General features: G+C 35.9%; 2 protein-coding genes across 13 annotated transcripts in view; both read left to right on the forward strand.

Annotated features, from left to right (window-relative positions):
• The window catches only part of PLS1 (plastin 1), a 115,378-nt gene extending 113,043 nt beyond the window's left edge, over positions 1-2,335 (forward strand). For all 9 annotated transcript variants that reach the window (XM_047726918.1, XM_047726968.1, XM_047726936.1 and 6 more), the window contains 2 exons: positions 158-282; positions 554-2,335. In XM_047726918.1, coding sequence (XP_047582874.1) covers positions 158-282; positions 554-689 — 261 coding nt within the window. In that variant the 3' untranslated portion in view covers positions 690-2,335. The remainder of the gene's footprint in view (positions 1-157; positions 283-553) is intronic.
• Positions 2,336-4,932: 2,597 nt separating this feature from the next.
• Positions 4,933-23,214, forward strand: part of TRPC1 (transient receptor potential cation channel subfamily C member 1) — a 72,608-nt gene continuing 54,326 nt past the window's right edge. The window contains exons 1-3 of one of the 4 annotated variants that reach the window (XM_047726855.1): positions 4,933-5,519; positions 15,414-15,568; positions 22,158-22,259. In XM_047726855.1, the coding sequence (XP_047582811.1) occupies positions 5,345-5,519; positions 15,414-15,568; positions 22,158-22,259 (432 nt within the window). In that variant the 5' untranslated portion in view covers positions 4,933-5,344. The remainder of the gene's footprint in view (positions 5,520-15,413; positions 15,569-22,157; positions 22,260-23,214) is intronic. The other 3 variants (XM_047726865.1, XM_047726876.1, XM_047726886.1) reach the window with 3 other exon arrangements.

Raw genomic sequence — 23,214 nt, forward strand, 5'->3', positions numbered from 1 at the left:
GGTTTGTGATGTGTGCTGGTTGCAGAAAAGCTGAATGTTCAGTACAAAGAAAACTTATAAACTGCTTTCAGATATATGGTGATGACCCAATTTGCCATTTATGAAAATTAAAAGTATGATATTTATTAATAATGTTCCTCCATTCTTTATTTTCTAGGACAAATCTATTAGCACCAGTTTACCTGTCCTAGACTTAATAGATGCCATTGCACCAAATGCAGTTCGTCAAGAAATGATCAAGAGAGAAAACTTATCTGAGGAAGACAAGTTGAACAATGCTAAGTAAGCTTTTTGTGGTTTATATTAGAACACAGTGGCTCTTTAATTTCGTAAGACCTTACAGGTAATGTTACCATGTTTTTAACATTTTAAGATACAACTTATAAAGGGGGGGAGGAGAAAAAATACAATTTATTTGGGGACTATGATTTAAAGACTTTCAAACTTAACTTTCTTATAAAGCTAATCTAATAAAAATATTTCATTCTTGACATATATTAAGTGAAAACACAGCAGATAACAACTGATAAAATATTCTTCTTGTCTTTTCAAGATATGCCATTTCAGTTGCTCGAAAGATCGGTGCTCAGATATATGCCTTACCTGATGACCTCGTAGAAGTGAAACCAAAGATGGTTATGACTGTGTTTGCATGCTTAATGGGAAAAGGACTGAACAGAATAAAATAATAAAATATTTAATATTATTTTCTGCCACATTAAACACACTGAATGTCTCACAGTTTACAGAATTCTGAAATGTAGTGGGTTTTTGATTATTTGTATGTTTAACTAGTTGTATAATTTATTAATGAATTCAATATCTTGTTCATACTAGTCAGAATCTGTCAACATTTTTGGATATGCAGTTAATTTACCAGTCAATACCGATAATAATATGCTCATTATTAAGCTGATATTTCATAATTAAATTATTTTCATTTTCTGAAAGTCTTATTAAAACAAGACTAATTCATCTTTTTCATGGTTCAAAAAAGATCAATGTAAACATTTTTTTGCATGTTCTGCTGTGCTTTGATTTGTGTGTGTGTATATGTGTTAATTTTGATCATAAATGTATTCAAAGCCATTATCCAGGTTCTTTTATTTTTTCCTCCAACTATGTGAACTTTACTTTACTGTAAATTTCTATATTGTCTCAGGTTTTTAAGTGATAAGCATTGTTCACTAACATTAAACCTTTTCATATATGAGAACTAAAAATCTTGAATAAACAGCAAAATACATTCTCTTATATAAGTAGCAGGAGCTTTTTACTTAAAACTTAATTTTAACTGTACTTATATTTTTATGTATGCTAGTTTGTAATACAGCTTTAACTATGACATGCAGCATATATGTTGGTAGGCTGTTATTAGAGAAATATGTGTGTGTGTATATATATATATATTTTTGCATCTGAATTACCGAGGTTTTCTTAAATGGTATGTATAACTGGTCAGTCAGGCAACCATTAAGTGTTTATTGTGGTCCCACTACATGTGTAACGACTTTTCAGTTTGTAGATATTTGGTACATGAACATTTATTTTAGAAAATATTCATTTTGGATGTGCCTATAGTTATTTTTCAACTGACTTCTTCCACATAATTATAACAAAGCATTGACTACAGCATCTCAAGACAGGTTGACACTATACTGTTAGTTTCATATTACACATGTTAATTTTGATCTATACTGAAGCTCTAATTTAGAATATGCCTGCTGAATATCTTTAGCAGAAAATAACACAAAGCTAATATTCAACATAGAATATTTTCATATGTTTTTTCAACAGCCTCCTACAAATTGGCAGTTTTGGTTAATGCTTGTGTAACTTGAGAATAGCTAACCTTCAGACCTATTTTTGTGTGAATTTCTATCAGTAGACAGATTCTGCTGCTAAAAAATGAATTCAGAAATCTGTTTCCTCCATCTTCCACTGTGAGTGAGAGTGAGCAATATCGCTATGCAACAAAAATGCTGTCACGTTATCTTCATGTGAATGAGTAGTTTAAACTCCCCTTCTACCATTGATTAAAACAGGTTGGTAAGAGTGAGACTACTCATGTGTTTCGAATTTTTTAAATGAAATCATCAATAGGTGGAACTTTGAAATATATTCTTCTACAAAACTGATTTCCTTTCCTTTTATATTTTGATGATTGTTTTCTTATATGAAAATTAAGATGTTTTTGCTCTAAGAGATTAATGTTTCCCCTTTTGATTTTTTTTCACCCTTATACTTACTAAGTTATCCAATTTACATGAAATTTGGCACTTGAGGGTGTTCTTTTTCTCACAAAAATATATTTAATAAAAACTCTATGTATGTACAAATGTGTCAGTGTTCATTTCATTTATAGAATATACAGACTTGAAAATTAATCTATCATAAGTTTATTTCCAGAAAAAATAATTTTGTTCTAATTAGTAAAACAAAAAAATTAAGATTTTGGGGGGGAGTGAAGGTGGTTCTATTTTTCTTTAATATGAAGAATTTTACTAAAGACCAGCTGCATTATTACTACGATTTAGTTTGTGCTGAAATAATTTGAGGGAATCTGCTGATTAACATAAATTTGTTGTGATTCAGGTATGATACTAGAAATATGGGGATTCAGTTGAGAAAAATATAGACAGAGTTCTCTGACTTCATGAATGTTATATCCTAGTAGAGAGAGATAATGAACAAATAGGAATTTTAGACAGTGATAAAATGCAGCAGGGGAAATAAGATGGCAATATAATAGAGACTGACTTGGGAATTGGGGTGAAGATTTTAATTTGGGTGCTCAGGAATGGTCTCTCTAAGGATGAGATATTTAGACTGAAATATGAATGATGAGATAGGTGATAAACATTCAGCAGAGGGATCAAAGTCTCTGAAGCAGGAATGATCTCACATACATTTCAGTAAAAGAGACAGGCAAATGTGGCCCGAGAGTAGTGAGAGAGAGGCATAGAGTTTGGAGATGTAGATAGGATCTCTTCTACACTTTTTTTTTTTTTTTTAACTAGGCTCTATATCCAGTGTGGGACGAGAGTTACATGCTTTGTTGACTGAGCCAGGCAGACATTCCTATTCTTTTTTGGGGGGATCTGTTCTATTTTTAAGACTAGATCAGAATCTGGATTTTTCTCTTCTCTGACTGAGGTTAATGGCTCTTTTGCACAGGTTAGTGAGTTGTTTTGAGTAATGTGCTGCTTCTGAATCTTGCACTGCCATTGTTCCTCATGATTCTATCATCTTACTGTCACAGATGCACAATAAACCCATTATAGAGGGGATGCTAAAATACCCCAATTTATGCTGGATAAAACATGTACCAGACAAGGCAGGAGAGAATATGCTGCATTTGAGACATTTCAAAAAAAACTAAAGAATAGGATGCAGTTGCAATACTGGCTTATTCTGAAATAGGGAAGGAGGTCCCCTAATAATTTTGCCTCCCAGAATTATTTGCTAAATGAAGTAGGTTGGAATTCCCCTGAATATAAGGAATTAATCCAGCCCCTGTGGGACTCCTTATGGATGAGAAATCACGAACTCAGAAGCTTGAAAAGACTTAAGATTAAAGTGGTTTTTATATTTGGAGCTATCTGAATTTTTACCCTTCAGTACTCTGGAACTTTTGGATGGGTCAGCATTAGAGTTGTCCTACTGAATAAAAAATTTCTTGGACTGTGAAGAGTGTAAGTAAACACACATACAAACCCATAAATGCACCTCTATTTTCACTGGCTACAAATTAACAATGAACAATTTTGACATTCCACCAAATATTCCAAGTTTACAAATATGCAAACTTGGAAACAGTATAGAATGGGGAAGACTTATGATATATTACAGATTTTTTAAAAAGCTGAAATGATTCAATAGATAATTGACTATTGTGAAGTAAATATATGACAATGTTTGGAAAGGTGGGCAATCTTGCCATCTACCTAAGGCCTCCTATTAGAGAAGATCTAAAGAAGGCTTTGAATGGTGAGAAAGATGTATTTGGGAAATTTGGGAGTTAGTGATGGTAAGAACAGAGATGGAATATATCAACCTGAATAGTAAGTATTTCCCCCATCTATAAGATATTCTGACATAAATTTATGTATTGCCTTTAAAAACCTAAGTACTGGGGGCACAATTTTTTGTATAGTTCTGAAAAGCAGTAAGAATTATTCAAGATAGGAGTTGCAGTTTTACCCTTAGCTTTGAAAGGTGCAAGAATCTGCTTTAAAAAAAAATATTCAAGAAAGTACTACTGTGCTTCAGTTAGCTTTTGCCTAACACACATCTCTTAAAATCAAATTTATAAAAGTGAAGAAACCACTGGAATGGAGGTAGAATAGATGCTAAAAACGTGCTTATCCAATGGTTACATGTCGGTACACTTGAATTACATGAGAATGTGTGACATCGAGAACGTTATGCCAATTTGATATCACAAACAAGTTATTGAAAAAATAGTCTAGAAATGAGTATAGCTAGCCCAAACACACGCGCGCAAGCACCAGCCTAGCGGCGTAACCAGGGTCCTCTCCTTTCTGCTTTAGGCAGAGGACAAAAACAAGAAATAATTAGATAATTCCACATTAAGTCGTCAAAGGTTCAATAACCATACCGCTGCATATTTACATGCATCAGAAAACCGCAGGGAAATTACTTCAACAACCCAGATTTGCAGAGGACGCACTGGGCTATTCACTTAGCCCTCAGCAGTAACTTGAAGCCTTTCGAGGCTGCAGCGGATGGGCGGGGACTGGGGGCGTGGCGCACGTAGACCACGCCCCCACAACGGCCCCCGTCCACCAGCGAGCCCGCCCCTTTGTCGTAGCTATAGCTGAGCGGAAGATGACGTGAGGAGAGTCGCGAACATCTCCCGGCGCAGCTGGGCTGGCGGTTCCCACAGCCCGGGAGTCCGACGTGCGCAGAATCGCTCTCGGAGCTCCTTTCCCACAGATCTCTCATCCTCCTCCCGGGCCGGGCCGCCCCTAGTGCGGCCCCCGCGGCTCCTGGCACGGCCCCGCGCTCGGCTACCGCCCTGGCGCGCGCCACTCTGTCGTCCCCGGAGGGGCGCGGGCCGGCTCGACCTGGGCGCCGGCGGCTGGGGAGGGGGCGCTGGCCCCGGGGCCGCGCATGCGCCGCCACCAGTCTGGGGCTGTCAGTGGAGGGCGACTGCTGGCTCCGAGGGGAGGCGACGCCCTTCGGGGCCAACGGGCCGCGCGCTGAGGCGGCCGTGGGAACGACTCATCCCTTTTCCAGCCCTGGCGCGGGGCTGGGGTCGGGGTCGGGGCTGGTGGGGGCCCCGCCCCCATCTCCCGGCCTACCCCCTTCATGGGCCGAGATGATGGCGGCCCTGTACCCGAGCACGGATCTCTCGGGCGCCTCCTCCTCCTCCCTACCTTCTTCCCCATCCTCCTCTTCGTCGCCGAACGAGGTGATGGCGCTGAAGGATGTGCGGGAGGTGAAGGAGGAGAACACCCTGAATGAGAAGCTTTTCTTGCTGGCGTGCGACAAGGGTGAGAGCTAGGCCCCTTTCTCCACTTCTGGGCGCCCCTGCACTCCACACCCTTCACCCTTTCCTCAGCCTCACCTTGGGGCACTCTTTCCTCGCGCGCGGAGCGTCTGTACCCACCTCGCTCGCTGTCTCTCCCGGGCCTTCCGGCCTTCCCTCTGCCCTGTGAGTGTGGAGCTGGCGGGCGGGAGCAGCCGGGGGGGCAGCCCACCGAGCTGCACCTGGGGCGGCGGTTCTGGCCCTGGCTTCCCTTTGTGGGGTCCGGTGCTTTGGTAGCGACTTGCCGACAGGACCCCGCCTCTGCTTGAAACCCCCTGAAAGACCTGGTCTCCCTCTCGGAGCTTCTGTTCTTTCTTTCTGGAATTCCAGAGGGTTTGTCTAGTTCGGGACCTTCTAGTTAGAAAATTCCATGACCTTGCGTGTTTATGGGCTCTCTCTTGGTTTTTGTTTTTCTTTTTTTTAAACCCGTACTCGTATTATTAGCTTTAGCCACCCATTGCCTTGGTGTTCAATGACTGTTGAATGGGATTAGGTGTGTCAGTATCCTGGGTGGAGATAAAGATAGGACTGGAGAAATTATGCCTTAGTGCCAAACTTTTTTTTTTTTTTAATTTACGGAACTTTGTTCGTGTTTTCATTGGAGAAGGTTTATTGCCCCTGAATCTTCGGGGAAATATGGTCATGCAAAAAAATTACAGGACAAAACTGTGGGATGTATTTAGTGTGTTTTTCTTAAAAAAAAAAAAAAAAAACCAAAAAACTAGAAATCTGTTACTTTTATGGCCATAATAAAATCTTTTCACTTAAGCATGCTTTATATTGATGCGTATAATAAAAGGAATGGGAAATTGATTGCCCTAAGAGGGCGTTTATTTCCCACATTTAAGAAAATGTAATTTTTCTTTTTCTAAATTTATTAAGTTGCCTTGCAATGGCCATGCTCACTTAGGAATACTCTGTTTAGGATTCTGCAAACTTCCAAACATAAACCCAAAGGGAGGCTTACACTGTGAAGAGATTAACTACAGAGGATCTTTTTGTTTGTATGTATGAGTGTGTTTTTAATAAATCACAGCCTTTCTAATCTCTCTTACTGCTTTTGAAATAGGATTTTATTTACACAACTTTTTGAAAACACATTAACATATCAATAGAGTCCACCTCTGTCTCTTGTCGGTCCCTTTTATGTTCTTATGTAGGACCCTTTTATGTTCTTATGTAATAGTATTAAATTATATTATGAAAGTCTTTGTTAAAGTCCACCATGGACACAACTTTGAATAGTCTTGGAAATGTTAAAAAAACATAGAGTATATGTTTATAACCTCACAAAAGTCACTGTCTGTGGGTTATCTGAGTTCTTTTCCCTCAAAAGTTCTCTGAGAGGGGAAGGGACAAGATTGAGTTGTACTAGAATGAGTGAGTGGCTGCTGCATCTACCCCAGCTTACTGAGCTGTGGTTATTTTAAAGCAAACAGAAAGTATGTCAAGAAAGGGAATTTAATATTGCTGTCAACTGATGACAGAGGAATATCATAATGGAATGTGGTTGGAGAAATTACTTGTATGGTATGTATATTTAGGGCTATTGCATGATAGACCTCAAATGAAATTTTTCATCTATGATAGTTTTGTAGCCTATCCAGTAGTGTCAGTTGAAATAGCTTCCTATTCTTCGCCAGTTCCCTGTTTTATAACGTTTAGATCCTTGGAGAGAGTTCGCATTTGGGAGTGGGGTGGAAGGTAAATATGCATTTTTTTTCTCCATCTATAAATTAAACATTTTTTCAAATAAGTGAGATTAAATAGGCATTTTCTCTTTCAGGTATGTTGAAATGAATTCTTTGCTTAGATTTGGGAAAGTGGCTTAAATTACATTATTTATGGTATACTTTACATTGAAAAAGTAAATTTGAGTTATAGCAATATTTTTGTTTGCTTACATGTTTATATTCTCTAATATTGTTAAGCCTTTTTTAATATTTCACTTTTAATCTAAAAGCGAGAAGCTTCTTGAAGTAACTGTAGCTTCCACTATTACTTTGGAGCTTTCATCAAACCGAATGGCAAACATTTGCTAAAACAGCCATTAGGCCATTAGGGTAGAGTGTATATGCTTTTCATAGATGATTTCATTTTATCCTGACAACCCCATGAGGCAGATATGTCATACCTATTTTACAAATGAGGAAAATGAGGCTTAGCAAATATTACAACCACTTTGCCCAACGTTACATTAGCTAGAAAGTGGTAGAACCCAGATCTACTTGAGCTTGCACTGTTATTAGACACTGTGTTGTATTGATCTAGTTGTAATTGAATGAATGAAAATAATTTGTGTTAGAAAAGACACATCCAAATTTGGATTTACTAGTTAGAGATTAAGCTTGCCCTCTATGAATGTTTTATAAACCTTGATTCTGTGGATTATATTTATCCAGTAAAAGTAAAAAGCTTTAATAGCACTGGAACAAATCTACACTAGAATATGTTTCTTATCCTTTTCATTTAGCATTCCTACTCTACGTATACAAAATGTTTATAATATATTCCACTTAGGAAGAATTCCTAAAGCAAAAATTATGGAGATGAAATGGTTATGTGTATGTTAGTGGATGAGTGTGTACAGATTAAGGAGTAAAGAAAAAAAGAAAAAAAGATTTTTTGTTTGATTTTATTGTTTGTATAGCTGGCTTTTATGAAAAATGAGCTCAATATATCTAGGCAAGTGCTGATCTCCAGGTAGTGGCTACTTAGTAGTGGCTATTATCTTGAAAGTAGGTCAGAGTCATGTATCGTTGGTTCTTTGTATAAAATTTAGAAGAAAAGTGAAAGCGTCTGTACCAGTAACAACGAGTTATGTTGCCCGCCCCCACCCCCAGTAAAATTCTCAGAAAACACATTCATATTCTTTATAGAAACAGAACGCTGCAACTCAGAGGTAAAAGATAATTGAAACAAGCACTAGCTATTTTATGAAATATTAAGTAGGATTCTTATCACCACCCCTTTCCTCTTTCATTGAGAGTTAATGTGATAATGAGCCACTTTTATTTGTGGGAGCCTGTGGTTTACTCAGGCCTGCTGGCTGGAGAAAGGGTTAGGACATTGGTTTAGGGAACACCTAACTAGGTATAGTTCATGTTAATTCACCTCTTTTAATGTAACTTGAGTAGAGGGCAGCTTTTAGTAAACATTCCCGAGCTAAACCTATATTAACCCTTTAATTTGCTAATTACCAGTTCTTGTGCAGAAAAAGGAAATGATGAAAGGACTTAAGTCTGGATTAGGGTCTTAGGTCTGGATTTAGGACCTTCCAACTCCCCATTAAGGGCATTTTCTGGAAATTCTGTTTGCATTTAATGAGTTAGGATGCCCTAGAAATTTCAGCTTGGGGGTATAGGAAAGATGGAGAGAGCTGTCCTTGGGCTCAATCTAATCTGAGGTCTTGCATTACCTTTGTAGTATGATTTGCTGCATTGTGTGGGAGGGTGCCTTGATGTCTGAATTCCCACACGAACTTTGCATACCTTTGGACTAAGCATGCTTTTTATTTTTTATTAGTTTTTTGTTTTTAAGATTTTATTTATTTGACAGAGATCACAAGTAGCCAGAGAGGCTGGCAGGGGGCGGGGGGGTGGCGAAGCAGGCTCCCTGCTGAGCAGAGAGCCCGATGCAGGGCTCAATCCCAGGACCCTGGGATCGTGACCTGAGCTGAAGGCAGAGGCTTTAATCCACTGAGCCACTCAGGTGCCCCTAAGCGTGCTTTTAAAATGGGGAGCATTTCTGGGAGAAGTAATACTAAGCTGCCATTTTTTTAAGGTGCCATTTTAATAACACCTTACTTAATATATTTAGTGGGACTTTTCTGGCTATTTGATGTAAACTAAAATTTTATACAATCACTGCAACATCACTGAATTGGATCATATACCAGATCATATGCCATACACGATAGAGTCACATATCAGACTCTAATTACAAAATAAACATTGCTCCTAATTGTTTTTCTAATAGATATAAAAGTATACTGTTAATAATTTTTAATTTGTCAACTATCTTACTATAAAATAAGCCATCACTTTCTGTGCTGTAAATATAATTTTTCCCTACAGCAGAGTGAATCTTTGCTCCTTTGCCACATGATATTCATTATCATTAATAATCTTCATTACAGTCATAAATGGCTAAGAATTTAGAGTAGTAATTGTCTCTCTTGAAAAATATTCAAACATGCCCTGTTTCAAGTATCTTTAATTTTTTTTTTTAAAGATTTTATTTATTTATTTGACAGACAGAGATTACAAGTAGGCAGAGAGGCAGGCAGAGAGAGAGAGGAGGAAGCAGGCTCCCTGCTGAGCAGAAAGCCCGATGTGGGGCTCGATCCCAGGACCCTGGGATCATGACCTGAGCCGAAGGCAGAGGCTTTAACCCACTGAGCCACCCAGGCGCCCCTCAAGTATCTTTAATTTTTAAGGTTTCACTTATAACAATATGATTATAAAACATTGGGCTTTTGAGAAATACTGGGTTTTGCATATTTGGGTAAAACCACATCTTTAAATCACCTTCACTGTAAAAGTCTTGTATTTTTTTCTTTTTAGAATTTGATTCAGACTAATTTGAAGTTTTCTATAGAGTTAACATTTTAATCAGTATTGTCACTATTTGTATTTACAGATCCAGCAACTGAATTTGATCATGTCTTTGTATTTTTTTATTTTATTTTTCTTTTTAATAATAAAATCCTTTTTTAAAATGTCTTCAGTAATAGTTTAAATAGAATGTTGCAGTTGACACACTCTAAAGGTTTGTTATGAAACTTGGTTTGAAAAGCTTTACAGATTTTTTGACAGATAAATTCTCCTATACTTCACAACTAACTAAAAATTTGAATACTATAAAATTAAACTCATCAACTTTAATGCTCCCATTTTAGGGATACTAAAATTTACCATCATGGGTGCCTGGGTGGCTCAGTGGGTTAAGCCGCTGCCTTCGGCTCAGGTCATGATCTCAGGTTCCTGGGATCGAGTCCCGCATTGGGCTCTCTGCTCAGCAGGGAGCCTGCTTCCCTCTCTCTCTCTCTGCCTGCCTCTCTGCCTACTTGTGAACTCTGTCTGTCAAATAAATAAATAAAATCTTAAAAAAAAAAAATTTACCATCATATCATATGCCAGAAAATAAAGTGAGATGCCAATAAAGAAGAGATGGTATCACCTATTCTTAATTGTACTGTAACATTTCTCCACTGTATTTCTTAAGGGTTTATCACAGTTGGCCAGGGTGAATAGGTTGCTAAATATCCATGAGATTACCCTGGTGTTTTATATACCATTTCATTTTTAAAAATCATTGGTTAGGACTCATTACATTGATCTGTGACTCCTGACGGGTTGCAACCTACATTTTGGAAAACATTGGTCTACAAAGATCATAGTAAATAGGAGAGTTGCACACAGGTAATAGAGAATGGTAGCAAAGCTCACATGCCATAGGATTTAGAAAGCCAAAATGAAAAATTTGGCACTTAGTTTAGGTGTGATGGAAAATCTTAACAATCCTCAAGATTTTGGGGAATTGAATGACTTTTTTTTTTAAGATTTTATTTATTTATTTGACAGAGAACACAAGTAGGCAGAGAGGCAGGCAGAGAGAGAGAGAGAGAGAGAAGCAGGCTCTGCACTTAGCAGAAAGCCCGATGTGGGGCTCGATCCCAGGACCCTGGGATCATGACCTGAGCCTAAGGCAGAGGCTTTAATCCACTGAGCCACCCAGGCACCCTGGGGAATTGAATGATTTTAATTTAAAAAAGATCACGCTGGCTGCTGTGTGGACAGTAGATTAATAAAAGGGTGGGACTAGAGCAGGGGCTAGAGCAAGGTGGGCAAATTGTGGCCCACAGGCCAAATCCTTACCACCTGTTTTCCTAAGGCCTGTGAGTTAAAAAATAGTTTACATTTTACATTTCAAATGGTTAGGAATAAATCAAGAGAAGAACAATATAACATTAAAATTTTATGTAATTTGAACTGTAGTATTCACAAATAAAGTTTTATTGGAATATATTGGAATTCATTTGTGTATATGTAATCTGTGCCACTTTTGTGCTGTGAAGGCAGACTTGAATATTTGCAACTGAGATTGTAAGACCTGTAACGCCTGAAATATTTCCTGTATGGCCTTTTATAGAAAAAAAGATGTTGAGCTTTGTTTTAGAGCATTGGCAACTATTTCAGGAAAGAGACTATTGCAGAGTCCAGGAAAGAGACGATAGTGGCTTTGACTGTGGGTAGCCATATACATGGATACAAGTGGATGAGTAGTGGAACTGTTTTGGAGAGGGGGCTGGGAAGGCTTGCAATTAAATTGGTGTACTAGTGGAATTGATTAAAAACATTTATTTTTCCATCACTGAAAAAGAACCATTTAGCCAAAAGGTACAGATTATGTTGCATTTCCTTGTATAAATTACATTTTAAAAGACAAAAGATTTAATGTAACTCTCAAAAGCAAGTTCAATGTAAAATGAAAAGCATTCATATATTTGACATAAAAAGGCATTTAAATTGTAACCCTTGCTCTATAATTAGCTTCTTGCTATGTATTTTAAATTTACTAACCTCTTTCTACATATACACTCATCCTACATATTAAGACTGTTCCTAAATATTAAGACTGTTCTGGGCTTAATAATAAATAATATAACATTGTTTTAAATGGCTTGCAAATGTAAACTTAGGTGGAAAACTTGGAAACCACTCTGGTTTCTTATAGGTTCTGTGACCTGTAATTTTTCATTTTCATGAGTGTGTCAGCTCTAGCAGGGTGGAACTTTTTATTATTTTTAGGGATGGAAATTACTTACTTGGTTTGATTTTTTTGTTTTTTTCTTATATAGCCCCCTGACTGTGATAGAAATAGTCTTTGAAACCTCAAGCTAGAGTATATGACATTTGCAATACAATTACTTTTTAAATAGCAATCTGAAGTTTTAAAACATGTAGCAGTTTCTTTCCTATGTTGTACCTGAAATTTATAAAATTTTGTAAGAATTGTATTTATACAATTCTTTATACTTTTCTGTTTCTGACTATTGGCTGACTAGAAAACCCTTCTGCTTCAAATCACCTAGAAATGCCAGTTAAAAGATAACAAACCTCCATTTAAATGAACAGCTGAGCTTTCAAGAAATTAAGGAAACACTCATGATGCAAAAATGAGGAAAAGACCAAGAAATAGAGGATTATGTGAGCTAACATTGGCTGCTGCATGGATGGGGCAAGAGTTAGGTATTGGTCCAAGCATTACAGGGATTTGAATTTCAATGCCCATATGGAAATAGGTTACAAGGCCTTGAGTTTGTACAAAGTGGGAAATTAGCACAACATCCATGCATAAAATCAGCATCCTTTAAGCACTGTACCTGTAGGAAAGGGATAGATGAAGAAAAGAACCCACCCACCAGCACTGGGAGACTACAGAGAAGCTTAAGAATTTGTAGCTGTAATCCTCTCTCTTGTTGGTTTGGAGTTATTTTTTTATTTGAGAAAGAGTGAGAGAAAGAGCAAAGGGAGAGGAAAAGCAGACTCCCTGCCCATCAGGCAGCCTGACAAGGGGCTTGATCCTGGGACTCCAGTTTCATTACCTGAGCTAAAGATAGAGACGCTCAACCGACTGAGCCACCCATGTGCCCCATGGCTTGCAGTTTAATACTGCCTCCTTGGTATGTAAAAACCTAAACTGAGAAATATAAAAAGGATTGATGGGATACTAAAACCTCTGAGTTATTCAGAAGAAGCAAACAAAACATTCTTGATGTTACAAGCTTTCAAACTAGGCTGCCAGGATTCTCACAGTTAAGCTGCATGAAGATGAGTTTGCAACGCCCAATTTAAAAATTCCGAAGACAGTCACTCATTCTCAAGAATGGGTCAGTAGACACAACAAATAGGATTAAATCCCTAAGGCCTTCAGATAATTATCATATAGAAATAATAAAATAAGTATGTTTTAAATGACTAAAATCTTAAGGAAATGAAAACATAAATCAAAAGACTTGGAAAGGAATCCAATAAAAAGTAAAAAAATAGCCATAAAAATGAATGGGTTAATAAAAAATAATTGAATAAGGACTAAGTGGGAGAGTTGAAATTATCAAGAATATAGGAGAGAGAGAAAGAGGAACAGTAAGAAATCTTTAGAGACGTAGAAGTTGGAATGAGATGATCCAACGTAATGTTTAATAGAAGTCCCAAAAGAGAAAAAGTTATATGGGGATTTAGCAGTATTTGAAGAGATAATGGCTGAGAATTGCAGAATTTATGAAGGGTAATAGTCCTTAGATTCAGAAAACCTACTGATACCTTAAGTAAATAAAAAATTAGTCCTCACCTAGACACATCATGAAACCAAAGAAAATGTAGAGTTTTTATGGGTAGCATTCTCTTTACCACCAAGATATTGAAATAAATTCACCTGAGATAAGGTTTCAAACATTATTTTCCAGTAATAGTGCTAAATTTTCACTGGTCTATCTGTATGTTCCCTATTCATTCAGCTTGTGACTAAAAGCTTTGCTTTGTGAAGTAAGTTTTTGTCATGGAACAAGTGTTTAAAAATTACTAGTGCTGTGAGGAAAATACTTCTTTTTGTGACTCGTTTTCTTCTTTAGGGAACTAAGGAAATACGCCATCAAAAAAACTACTATTCAACTTCTTCCAAAAGTCATTGACTAAAAATAGTGGCAAGTTAGAAGTTCTAACAAAAATCTGTTACTTTGCCTATTCAGACATTTCGTTCAGTTTTAGGGCTTTTTTTCTTTCTGTATCATGAAATTATTCATTTCTTTTTCCTTGTGGTTTCTACTCTGATCTTTTCCTGTTTATTAGTCAGAGACTTTGAAGGAACAACTATATTTGCAAGTCATTTAAAATGGTTTATTTATCTTTGGTTTCAAAAGTTAAATCAAATAAACAAAACTCACCTTGCTTTATTTAATCAGCACTTCTCTTTGGATTCATTCTGCCAAATTACTGCACTAGCTGGTCAACAGGTGAATATAATGGGCACTGGGTGAAAATAATGACCTCTGTACTTGTTCTCATTTTCCCCTATGGGTCACCTGTTTTGATGTAGGCAAGCTGGACTTAGGCAGAAGGTAATCTGCATGTTCCTGACAGGTGAAACTTCATTTTGAAATATTCTCATTTTAGTCTTTACAGCATTTATCCTAGTCCTGCCTTAGAGTTTTATGAACTGAATATTTCCTGGTGATGTAAACAGGTTCATTAATGAGATAAGGTGCTGTGTGTGTATGTGTGTTTGTGTTGTGAGAGTGGGAAGGAGAGGAAAGGAATTTCTGGCATCCTTCTCTTTTACTATGTGTGACCACTAGCATGTATACACACTGCTTTTCCAACTAGATTTTCCCCTGTAAAACCACTTCTTAATATCCTCTGCTTGTTGTTAGATCTATTTTTAACTATTATTATGTACCAGTAAATGTGTTTGTGTATTTGAAATGTAAAACTTAAATCCTTTATACTTGTTATTTTTCTAGTTTACAGTCTGTACTTTTGGACGTTGTTTTATTGCTTTAAATATCTTCTAAAAGTTTCTGTCCTTATAATCAATCAGTTACGAATTTTAAACTAACAACTTCTATTTTAAGCCGCACATTTAAAGTTTTTTCTACTTTTTGTGTTTGCAGCTGATGTACATACTAATTTGTCAGGACAAGGTTTTCTTCAAGGAAATGATCCCATTTTCTTTGCACATTTCCATATACAAAAATGAGTTTAGGTTTCTAAGTTTGAAATCAATAGGCTAAGTTTTTACAGTCATTCTTATCTAATATGTCTTGGATATTAAATTATGTTTGTATATTGTTATTTAGGTGACTATTATATGGTTAAAAAGATTTTGGAGGAAAACAGTTCAGGTGACTTGAACATAAATTGCGTAGATGTGCTTGGGAGAAATGCTGTTACCATAACTATTGAAAACGAAAACTTGGATATACTGCAGCTTCTTTTGGACTACGGTTGTCAGGTACAAGGCTAGATAATTCTACCAGTAGCTTCTAAATACTGTTAGATATGCCATGTTTTCTTCTTTCTTTCTAGTTTCCTTTCATCCCCCTCCTTTCTTCCTTCTTTCCTTCATTTGCTTTTTTTTTATTCTTATCTTTCTTTTACCCTTTGTCTTGAGCCACTAAAAGTTTTTAAAACAAACAAAAAGCCTTTTTTTAAAAAAGTGCATTTGACTTATCATTTCCCTCCAAATTTTTATGTTCCCCCCTTTATATGTTTTATAACATCTCACGGAGGTAAATTATCGTGATTTATTAAAGGTGATTTTGTTTTTATTACTATGTTATCACTATTTATGTTATATATCTAAAAATAGTACAAGTGTTCTGAAAGTGTCAGGGGAACAGGTTGTTCTGTGGTTCATGTAATTTACAAACATAAGAACAAAATGCTCCTGACTCACAATGTGCAATTTTCAACTTTACTTTTATTTTCTCCTGTTAAATTTTATTAAGTTTTCCTTTTTGGTCTGAAGTTAGTGTTTATAACTAAAGATTGAACAAATCTTTTTTTAAAAACTGGAATATATAAACCTTTCTGTTTCTCTTTATATCAGTTCAGGTAGAAAAGCAGGCATTCATATAAGTCTTTTTAAAAAAATACATATATATACACACACACACACACACACACATATATATATATGTATATAAAATATTTTATATATTTATTTGTCAGAGAGAGAGAGAGAACACAAGACAGGGAAAGACAAGCAGAGAGGGAAGCAGGCTCCCCAGTGAGCAAGGAGCCCAATGTGGGATTTAATCTCAGGACCCTGGGATCTTGACCTGAGCGGAAGGCAGACGCTTAACCCACTGAGCCATCCAGGCATCCCTTCATAAGTCTTTTTTTTTTTCCTTCATGTAAGTCTTGAAAGACAAGAGATTCTGAAGGAAATTTAATAATATTTAATTATTTAATATTTTTTCTTTTTCTTTGGGTTTGCTTACGATGGGAGCACATGAATTCTGGCACTTTTTTTTTCTTTCAAATAGCATGATTGCTCTGTTGTAGCTTCAAATTAGTGAGTTTTTTTTTTTTTTTGAGTGACATCAGGAAGCACTCACAGAAGGTTTTAAAATATAAGTAGGTTCTATGTGCATTTTTATTGTGTGTATATATATATGCAGTACAATATACAGTATAGTATGTTTACATATTTAGAGTAGAAAAAGAAATTGCTTCCCAGCAATTTTAGTTACCCAGAACACCTTTGAGAATCAGAAAGTAACAACATCTCTGTACAGTAGCTGCCATGAAGTTTTCCATTTATGAACTTCAGTCATAGGAGTACTAGAGCTCTCCTTCAACTTTTAGCAGATGTCAGTACTTAGTCTTCAATCTGTAGAGAATGAGAGGGGCAACAAAAGGGGCATGAGGGCTGGAGTGAAACATAATGGGGCATAGTACCTCTGACTCTCTTTAATAAAGAGGTCAACAGCCTTACATATCTGATAATCTCTGAGGGAGTTGTATGTTAGAATGGTAATTAATATTTACAACAATGGTGAGAATAAGTAAGGAAAAGTTAAATTATATTCAGTACCTGTTGTTTTAGAAGTTAGAAGAATATGTATGGTATTTCTGAAAGTAGAAAACGTCCATCAAAATAGTTTATATTTCAGAGTTAATTTAAACACTTAAAGGCATAAGCTTCAGTTACCTAGAAAACAAGGTTATAAAGAAAGACCCTGATGATTCTGGATAAATGAATTATTATGGTATAATCATCATTTTTGTCTTTTTACATATATGTTCCTCTGTATATAATAATTCTGCAGTGTACATGGTTCTTTTGCATGGTTCCTGATCATATTTGAACATCATAGCCAACCTATATAGGTGTTACATTTTATAGATCAGAAAACTGAGGCTCATAGACTTTAATGAATTGCCCAAAGTTCTAAAATAAGTGAGGGCAGAGCTAAGATACGAACCTGATCTTCTGACTGCAAATCCCATGCTCTTTCCAGTTCATTGTGTGTTCTGTCTCAGGTTACCTCTGTCTTGCCTGTCAATTAACAGATGTCCAAGACCTACCGTTGGGTGTGATTGTGGAAATGAATAAGTAAAACATGAGTTCCATACTAAAGGACATTAAAACTAATTGGATAATGAAAGTATAGTTGATCCTTGAACAATACAGTTTTGAACTGCATGGGTCCACTTATATGTGGATTTTTTTATAGTATAGGACTAAATATTTTCCTTAATGATTTTCTTAATATTCTTTTCTCCAGGTTATTTTTTAGAATACAATATATAATACATGTAACATACAAAATGTGTTAATTGACTATGTTATAGGTAAGGCTCCCATCAGCAAGAAGCTATTAGTAGTTGAGTTTTGGGGGAGTTAAAAATTATGTGCAGATTTTCAATTATGTGGGGGGTGTGCACCCCAACCTCTGCATTGTTTAGGGGTCAACTGTGTACGTTCGAGTTTGAAATCAGTTAAATAATTCAGATGTGTATTTGATAAGTACTGAGGGTAGTAATACTTGACCCTTGTATATTACTTTGAGGTTACAAAGTACTTTTGTGTTATTTTATCTTAAGGTATCCTAGTGGCTCTCAACTGGATAATTTTGCTCGCCAGGGGACATTTGATAATGTCTGGAGACATTTTTGGTTTCACAGTTGGGGGATGGATCACTACTGGCATCTAGTGAGTAGAAGCTAGGGATGCTGCTGAACACCCTACAGTGCACAAGACAACATATACAGTGAAGAATTACCTGACCCCAAATGTCAATATTGTCACTGTTGAGAAACCATGTTTTATACTTACGCTTTTGTGCTTTGCAATAGATGTTTTGGAAATAGAGGAAAGAGAAGGTCCCTCTGGATTGAGCTATCAAGGTTTCACGGAAGAGGGCCAGTTGAGCTCAGCCTTTAAATGTTAATAATTGCCAGTATTTTTATAGTGATACTGTGTGCCAGGGACCTTAAATATATTCACTTCCTTAATCCTCACAGCAGTCCATGAGATAGGTACTATTATTATTTCCAAGTCTAGAGGAGGAAACCAAGGTACACAAAGTTTAGGTAACTTGCCCAAAGACACTCCACAAATGGCAGACCTGGAATTAGAATGCAGGTTCTGGCTCCAGAGTCCATGCTTTTACATACTACCCAAAACTACTCTCAAAAATGTGTAGATCGCTCCAGAACAGGGGATGTTGGGAAGGATGTTAACAAAGGCAGGTGCAATGTATATTTTTGAGAAAGTGAATTGACTTAGCCTGTTGAACAAAATATTTGTGTTGGATAGTAGTGGGAAATATCTGGGAAAAGAACTAAAACAAAATGAATGAAAAGGGCCAGAATGCCAGGCTAAGTAATTTGGGTTTATAGATAATGGGATCATTAAATGATTTTTGAGAAAGGATGTATTGTGTCCAGTGGTATTTTGGGAAAAGTATTCTAGTGGCTGTGTTCAGTATAGATTGTAAAATGGAAAGGGGAGAAGGCAATAGCTTGGGTGAGTAGTTTTTACAATAATGAACTAGAATAGTAACTGTAGGAATAGGAGAAGAAATGGCAGATGTGAAAGATGCTGTGAAGGAAGAATTGAGAGAACTTAATATTTAAATTTGGAGGGAAGAATTGAAAAGGAGACCAAGATGATTTGGAAATGTTTAACATAGGTGGCTGGGAGAAGGATGAAAGAAAAAGAGGAAGTTAAGAAGTCAAGATCGAGGCAGAGAAATATGAATTTGGGTTTTAGCCTTGTTTATTTTGGGCATATCAGGCATCTCCAATAAATAGTTACAGATGGAAATTAAATGTGTAGGGAGAGGTACATGTCCACAACATGGGATGATCACCTGCGTCGTGAAAGTGGATGAAATTACAGAGGAGAGAGAATGGCTGGTGCTGATTCTTTCTCAGGGAGCATCTACATTAATAAAGGCAATAGAAGGAAAGTGTTCCATTAAAGGAGCTAGGATAGTGTAGCGTTTTGAAAACCAAAGCAGCAGTTTTTTTTCAAAATTTTTATTTTTTTATTACAAAGAAACAGTTTTAATGTGTTGCTTAGAAATCAAAGAAATTGAAAGGGTTGGAAGGGCCATTGGATTTTGAAACTGGCATCAATAGATTTAGAGAAAATGATATACCTGATTTGAGAAGTTTGACAAAGTGAGAGGAAGAAAACTTGAATGGTAAGAGAAAGACAGGATCAGGACAAGGTAGCAAAGAGTGAGGAAGTATCTGTATTTTGGGAGATGGAGGCTGGGACTGGTATTTCTGTAAATGAAGGACCAAGTTCCTGTAGAAGACAGAAAAGCATTAAATAGAATACCAAGGGAGAAAACTTAACTTCGGAAAGGAAATCAGAAGCTTCTTACTCTGAGCCTAGAGAAAAGAGTATGGGATTTGAATGACAATGAAAATGAAAAGACATTTTCTGAGGTGGGAAGGAATATAGTAAGCAACCTCATTAATACATAGTAAGTATACATATTGAATAAATTTAAATAAGGGATGTTCATATATTTGTGAGAAATTGGGAAGCAAAACCAATGACATTTTATCCTATAGATATTTTTAAAATAATTTAAAACTTTTTTTACATTCAGAACTTCCTTTGATTTATCAAATAACATCCAATTTGTGCAGAATAAGTTAATGGGAACTCCTTATTTACATGACTTTTTTACACAAATATTTTATACCTGAAGCTTATCCTTTTAAGCATTGGAAGATTTAACATGAATCTTTCCTTATTCTTTGCTAAATAGTGTATCTGAATATAGTTTAACTTTACCATCGTAAGTGGGAATCATTGAGAATATAATTGTTTCACTTGGCTTTGTATAATCTGAAGCTATTAACATGTTTGTCCTTACGTTAAATTGCTTCTCACTGCTCTGTATTGATAGTTGTTTTGCTATACTGATACTTTATCTTTTCAGTAGTTGGCTTTTAGTAATTTTTTCTTCATTTCTTTCTACTTTGTTAGTTGTAATCTGTTTCTTTATTCAATAAAGATGTGAAGAATATTTGGGGGAAAAATATCCTGCCTTTATAGACAGCTCTTAGTGTGGTTGAGACAATTCCTTCTGGGAAATAATGCCCATGAAGTTAGTTTATGACAACTCAGTATAGTTTGTGTTTTTGGTTTTTTTTTTTGAAATTTGCAGTTAGATCCATGGCTGTGTTGAATGGTTGGAGTTGACTGGTATTTTGACGTGGAGAGTCATAGCATTACCATAGTTAGCTTTATAAGTTAAAATTTATCATAAATGAAATGTTTAGTAGTAATGAACATGTAATCCTTTTTGTTTGCTTCATCTGACCAAGTATGGTAAAAATTGAAGAGAAATATTTGCAAAGCGGGATAATGATGCTAGATTTAAATAGGCTACAGCCCAGTGAACCTTAAAAGTTTTAAGGAATAAAAAATAAAGTTTCTCATTGGGGTGGGGAGTTTCTCCTGTGGGAATACATAGATGGTTCCTAATAGTTGAATGTGGCCCCCAGTTCTTTCTTTGGGGTGCTATTTCCTATTTTTAGGTATCCAGGTAAAGCCTGTTGTTTTTAGTCCTATTTTTGACATCTAGATAAAGTATATAGAAGCTTTATTCTTTCGGTTCCAAGAATACTAAAGATCTGATGTAGTTTCATTTTCAAGAGGAGAAAGTTGATGTAAATGGTTGTTAAAGATTCTAACAGTTTTTAAAATGTACAGATTGAAAGTAATCAGGGCACTTTCTTAGATTAAATAGTTATTTGTCCCCATGTTTCCCTTCTGCCTTTATGGTTTTCCTTAAAACAAAACAGAGTAGAACAAAACCAAAAGAAACCCAAAAACCTGGTGTCACAGTTGCCAAGTATCATAATAGGACTGTCGACTTTGTTACAAGGTTGGAAAGTCCCAAATGCTCAGCTTCTGTTTACTTTTTCCTCCATCAAAGTTGGAATTTCAAAATGAATGACACTTTGGGAGTAAAACTGTAAAGTCACTTCTCCCTCTTGTCTCCAAGGACATTGGTAGTTTAGTTTTTTACAGCTTTTACTTGATAAGATTGCTAATATTAATGTCAAATTTGTAACATTTCAGTTAGCCATGTATATTTTAAAGTTGAGACCAGAGAGCTCCCCTATCCTCATGGTTGCCCTGATGGTCATTTTTATTAGAACGAACATAATCCTTTATCAGTAGTAATAGTTCTTGGCAATTTCTTTAAAGATCTGGAATGTTAAGATTTTCTTTTTGGTTCAAAGTTCACAAGTAGAGGTCTTGAAAAGAAATTTCAGCTTTGAATACTCCATGGATCAGCAGTGTTTCACTAATAAACACTTATAGCAACCATTTATTTTTTTTGTGAAACCAGGACAGAAATTTGTATGTTTTATGGTACACAAAAGTACTGCTAAGGCAAGCAAATGTACTATTTGGACAGTCTAAATTTTAAAAAATTTAGTATTACTGTATATACTACAGTTTAAATTTAAAGAAAGTTTTATTTAAGAATTAGTAAAAATAAATAGTTTACCTTTTTATCCTCCATTTTCATTTTTAACCTTTTTTTTTTTTAAAGTCCGCAGATGCACTTTTGGTGGCAATCGACTCTGAAGTAGTGGGAGCTGTTGATATACTACTTAATCATCGACCAAAACGATCATCAAGACCAACTATAGTAGTTAGTACTCTTAAATATTTATTAATTTGGATTTTTGAACCAAAATAGATCTCCTGCCCCATTGCCATTTTTTTCTTCCCCTAAATTTATTTTGTTTTAAAGAAATAGATTTTTTTTTTTACTCTGTAAAATATTGCCTTCAAGTAAGTAGATACTTGCAGGAATAATTAATTTTGCTTTCAGGAAACCTTTTTAAAATTAGTGATATTTTCATAATTTTGTCAGTGTGGACCAATATTTTTAGTTTTGGATATTCTATAGATTAGGTTGAAAATACAGATTAATTTCCAAATGGATTTAAGAATTAAACATAAACAGTGAAACCATAAAACTGGTAGGTGAATATTTAACTGATTATGAGTGGAAAGACTTTCTAATCATAAAAAGCAATGGCATAGCCTTTGGCTGTATAGAAGTTAAATTTCTGGAATTCAGACATCGAGCAGAATTTAGAAAGTGGATGGATAACTGGCAAAGATATTTTCAAAATATATCACAAATTCATAATCTTTTTTTAAAGATTTATTTATTTATTTATTTGACAGAGAGATCACAAGCAGGCAGAGAGGCAGGCAGAGAGAGGAGGAAGCAGGCTCCCTGCCGAGCAGAGAGCCCGACGCGGGGCTCGATCCCATGACTCTGAGATCATGACCTGAGCCTAAGGCAGCGGCTCAACCCACTGAGCCACCCGGGCGCCCCTCATAATCTTAATAATTGAAAAATTGATGAAAAACACCAGGATCAGTAAAGGACACCAAAAAAAGTCTCAGAAAAGAAAATATAAGACATTAAAACTTAATACTAGTAAGATATGAAATACCAAATTTTGCTCATCAAATTAGCAAAGATTTACTTATTTAAATTTTAGTTAACATATAGTGTAATGTTGGTTTCAGGAGTAGAATTCAGTGACTCATCACTTACATATAACACAGTGTGTATCACAAGTGCCCTC

This window comes from Lutra lutra, chromosome 1 (assembly GCF_902655055.1).
Source record: "Lutra lutra chromosome 1, mLutLut1.2, whole genome shotgun sequence".
NCBI lineage: Eukaryota > Metazoa > Chordata > Mammalia > Carnivora > Mustelidae > Lutra > Lutra lutra.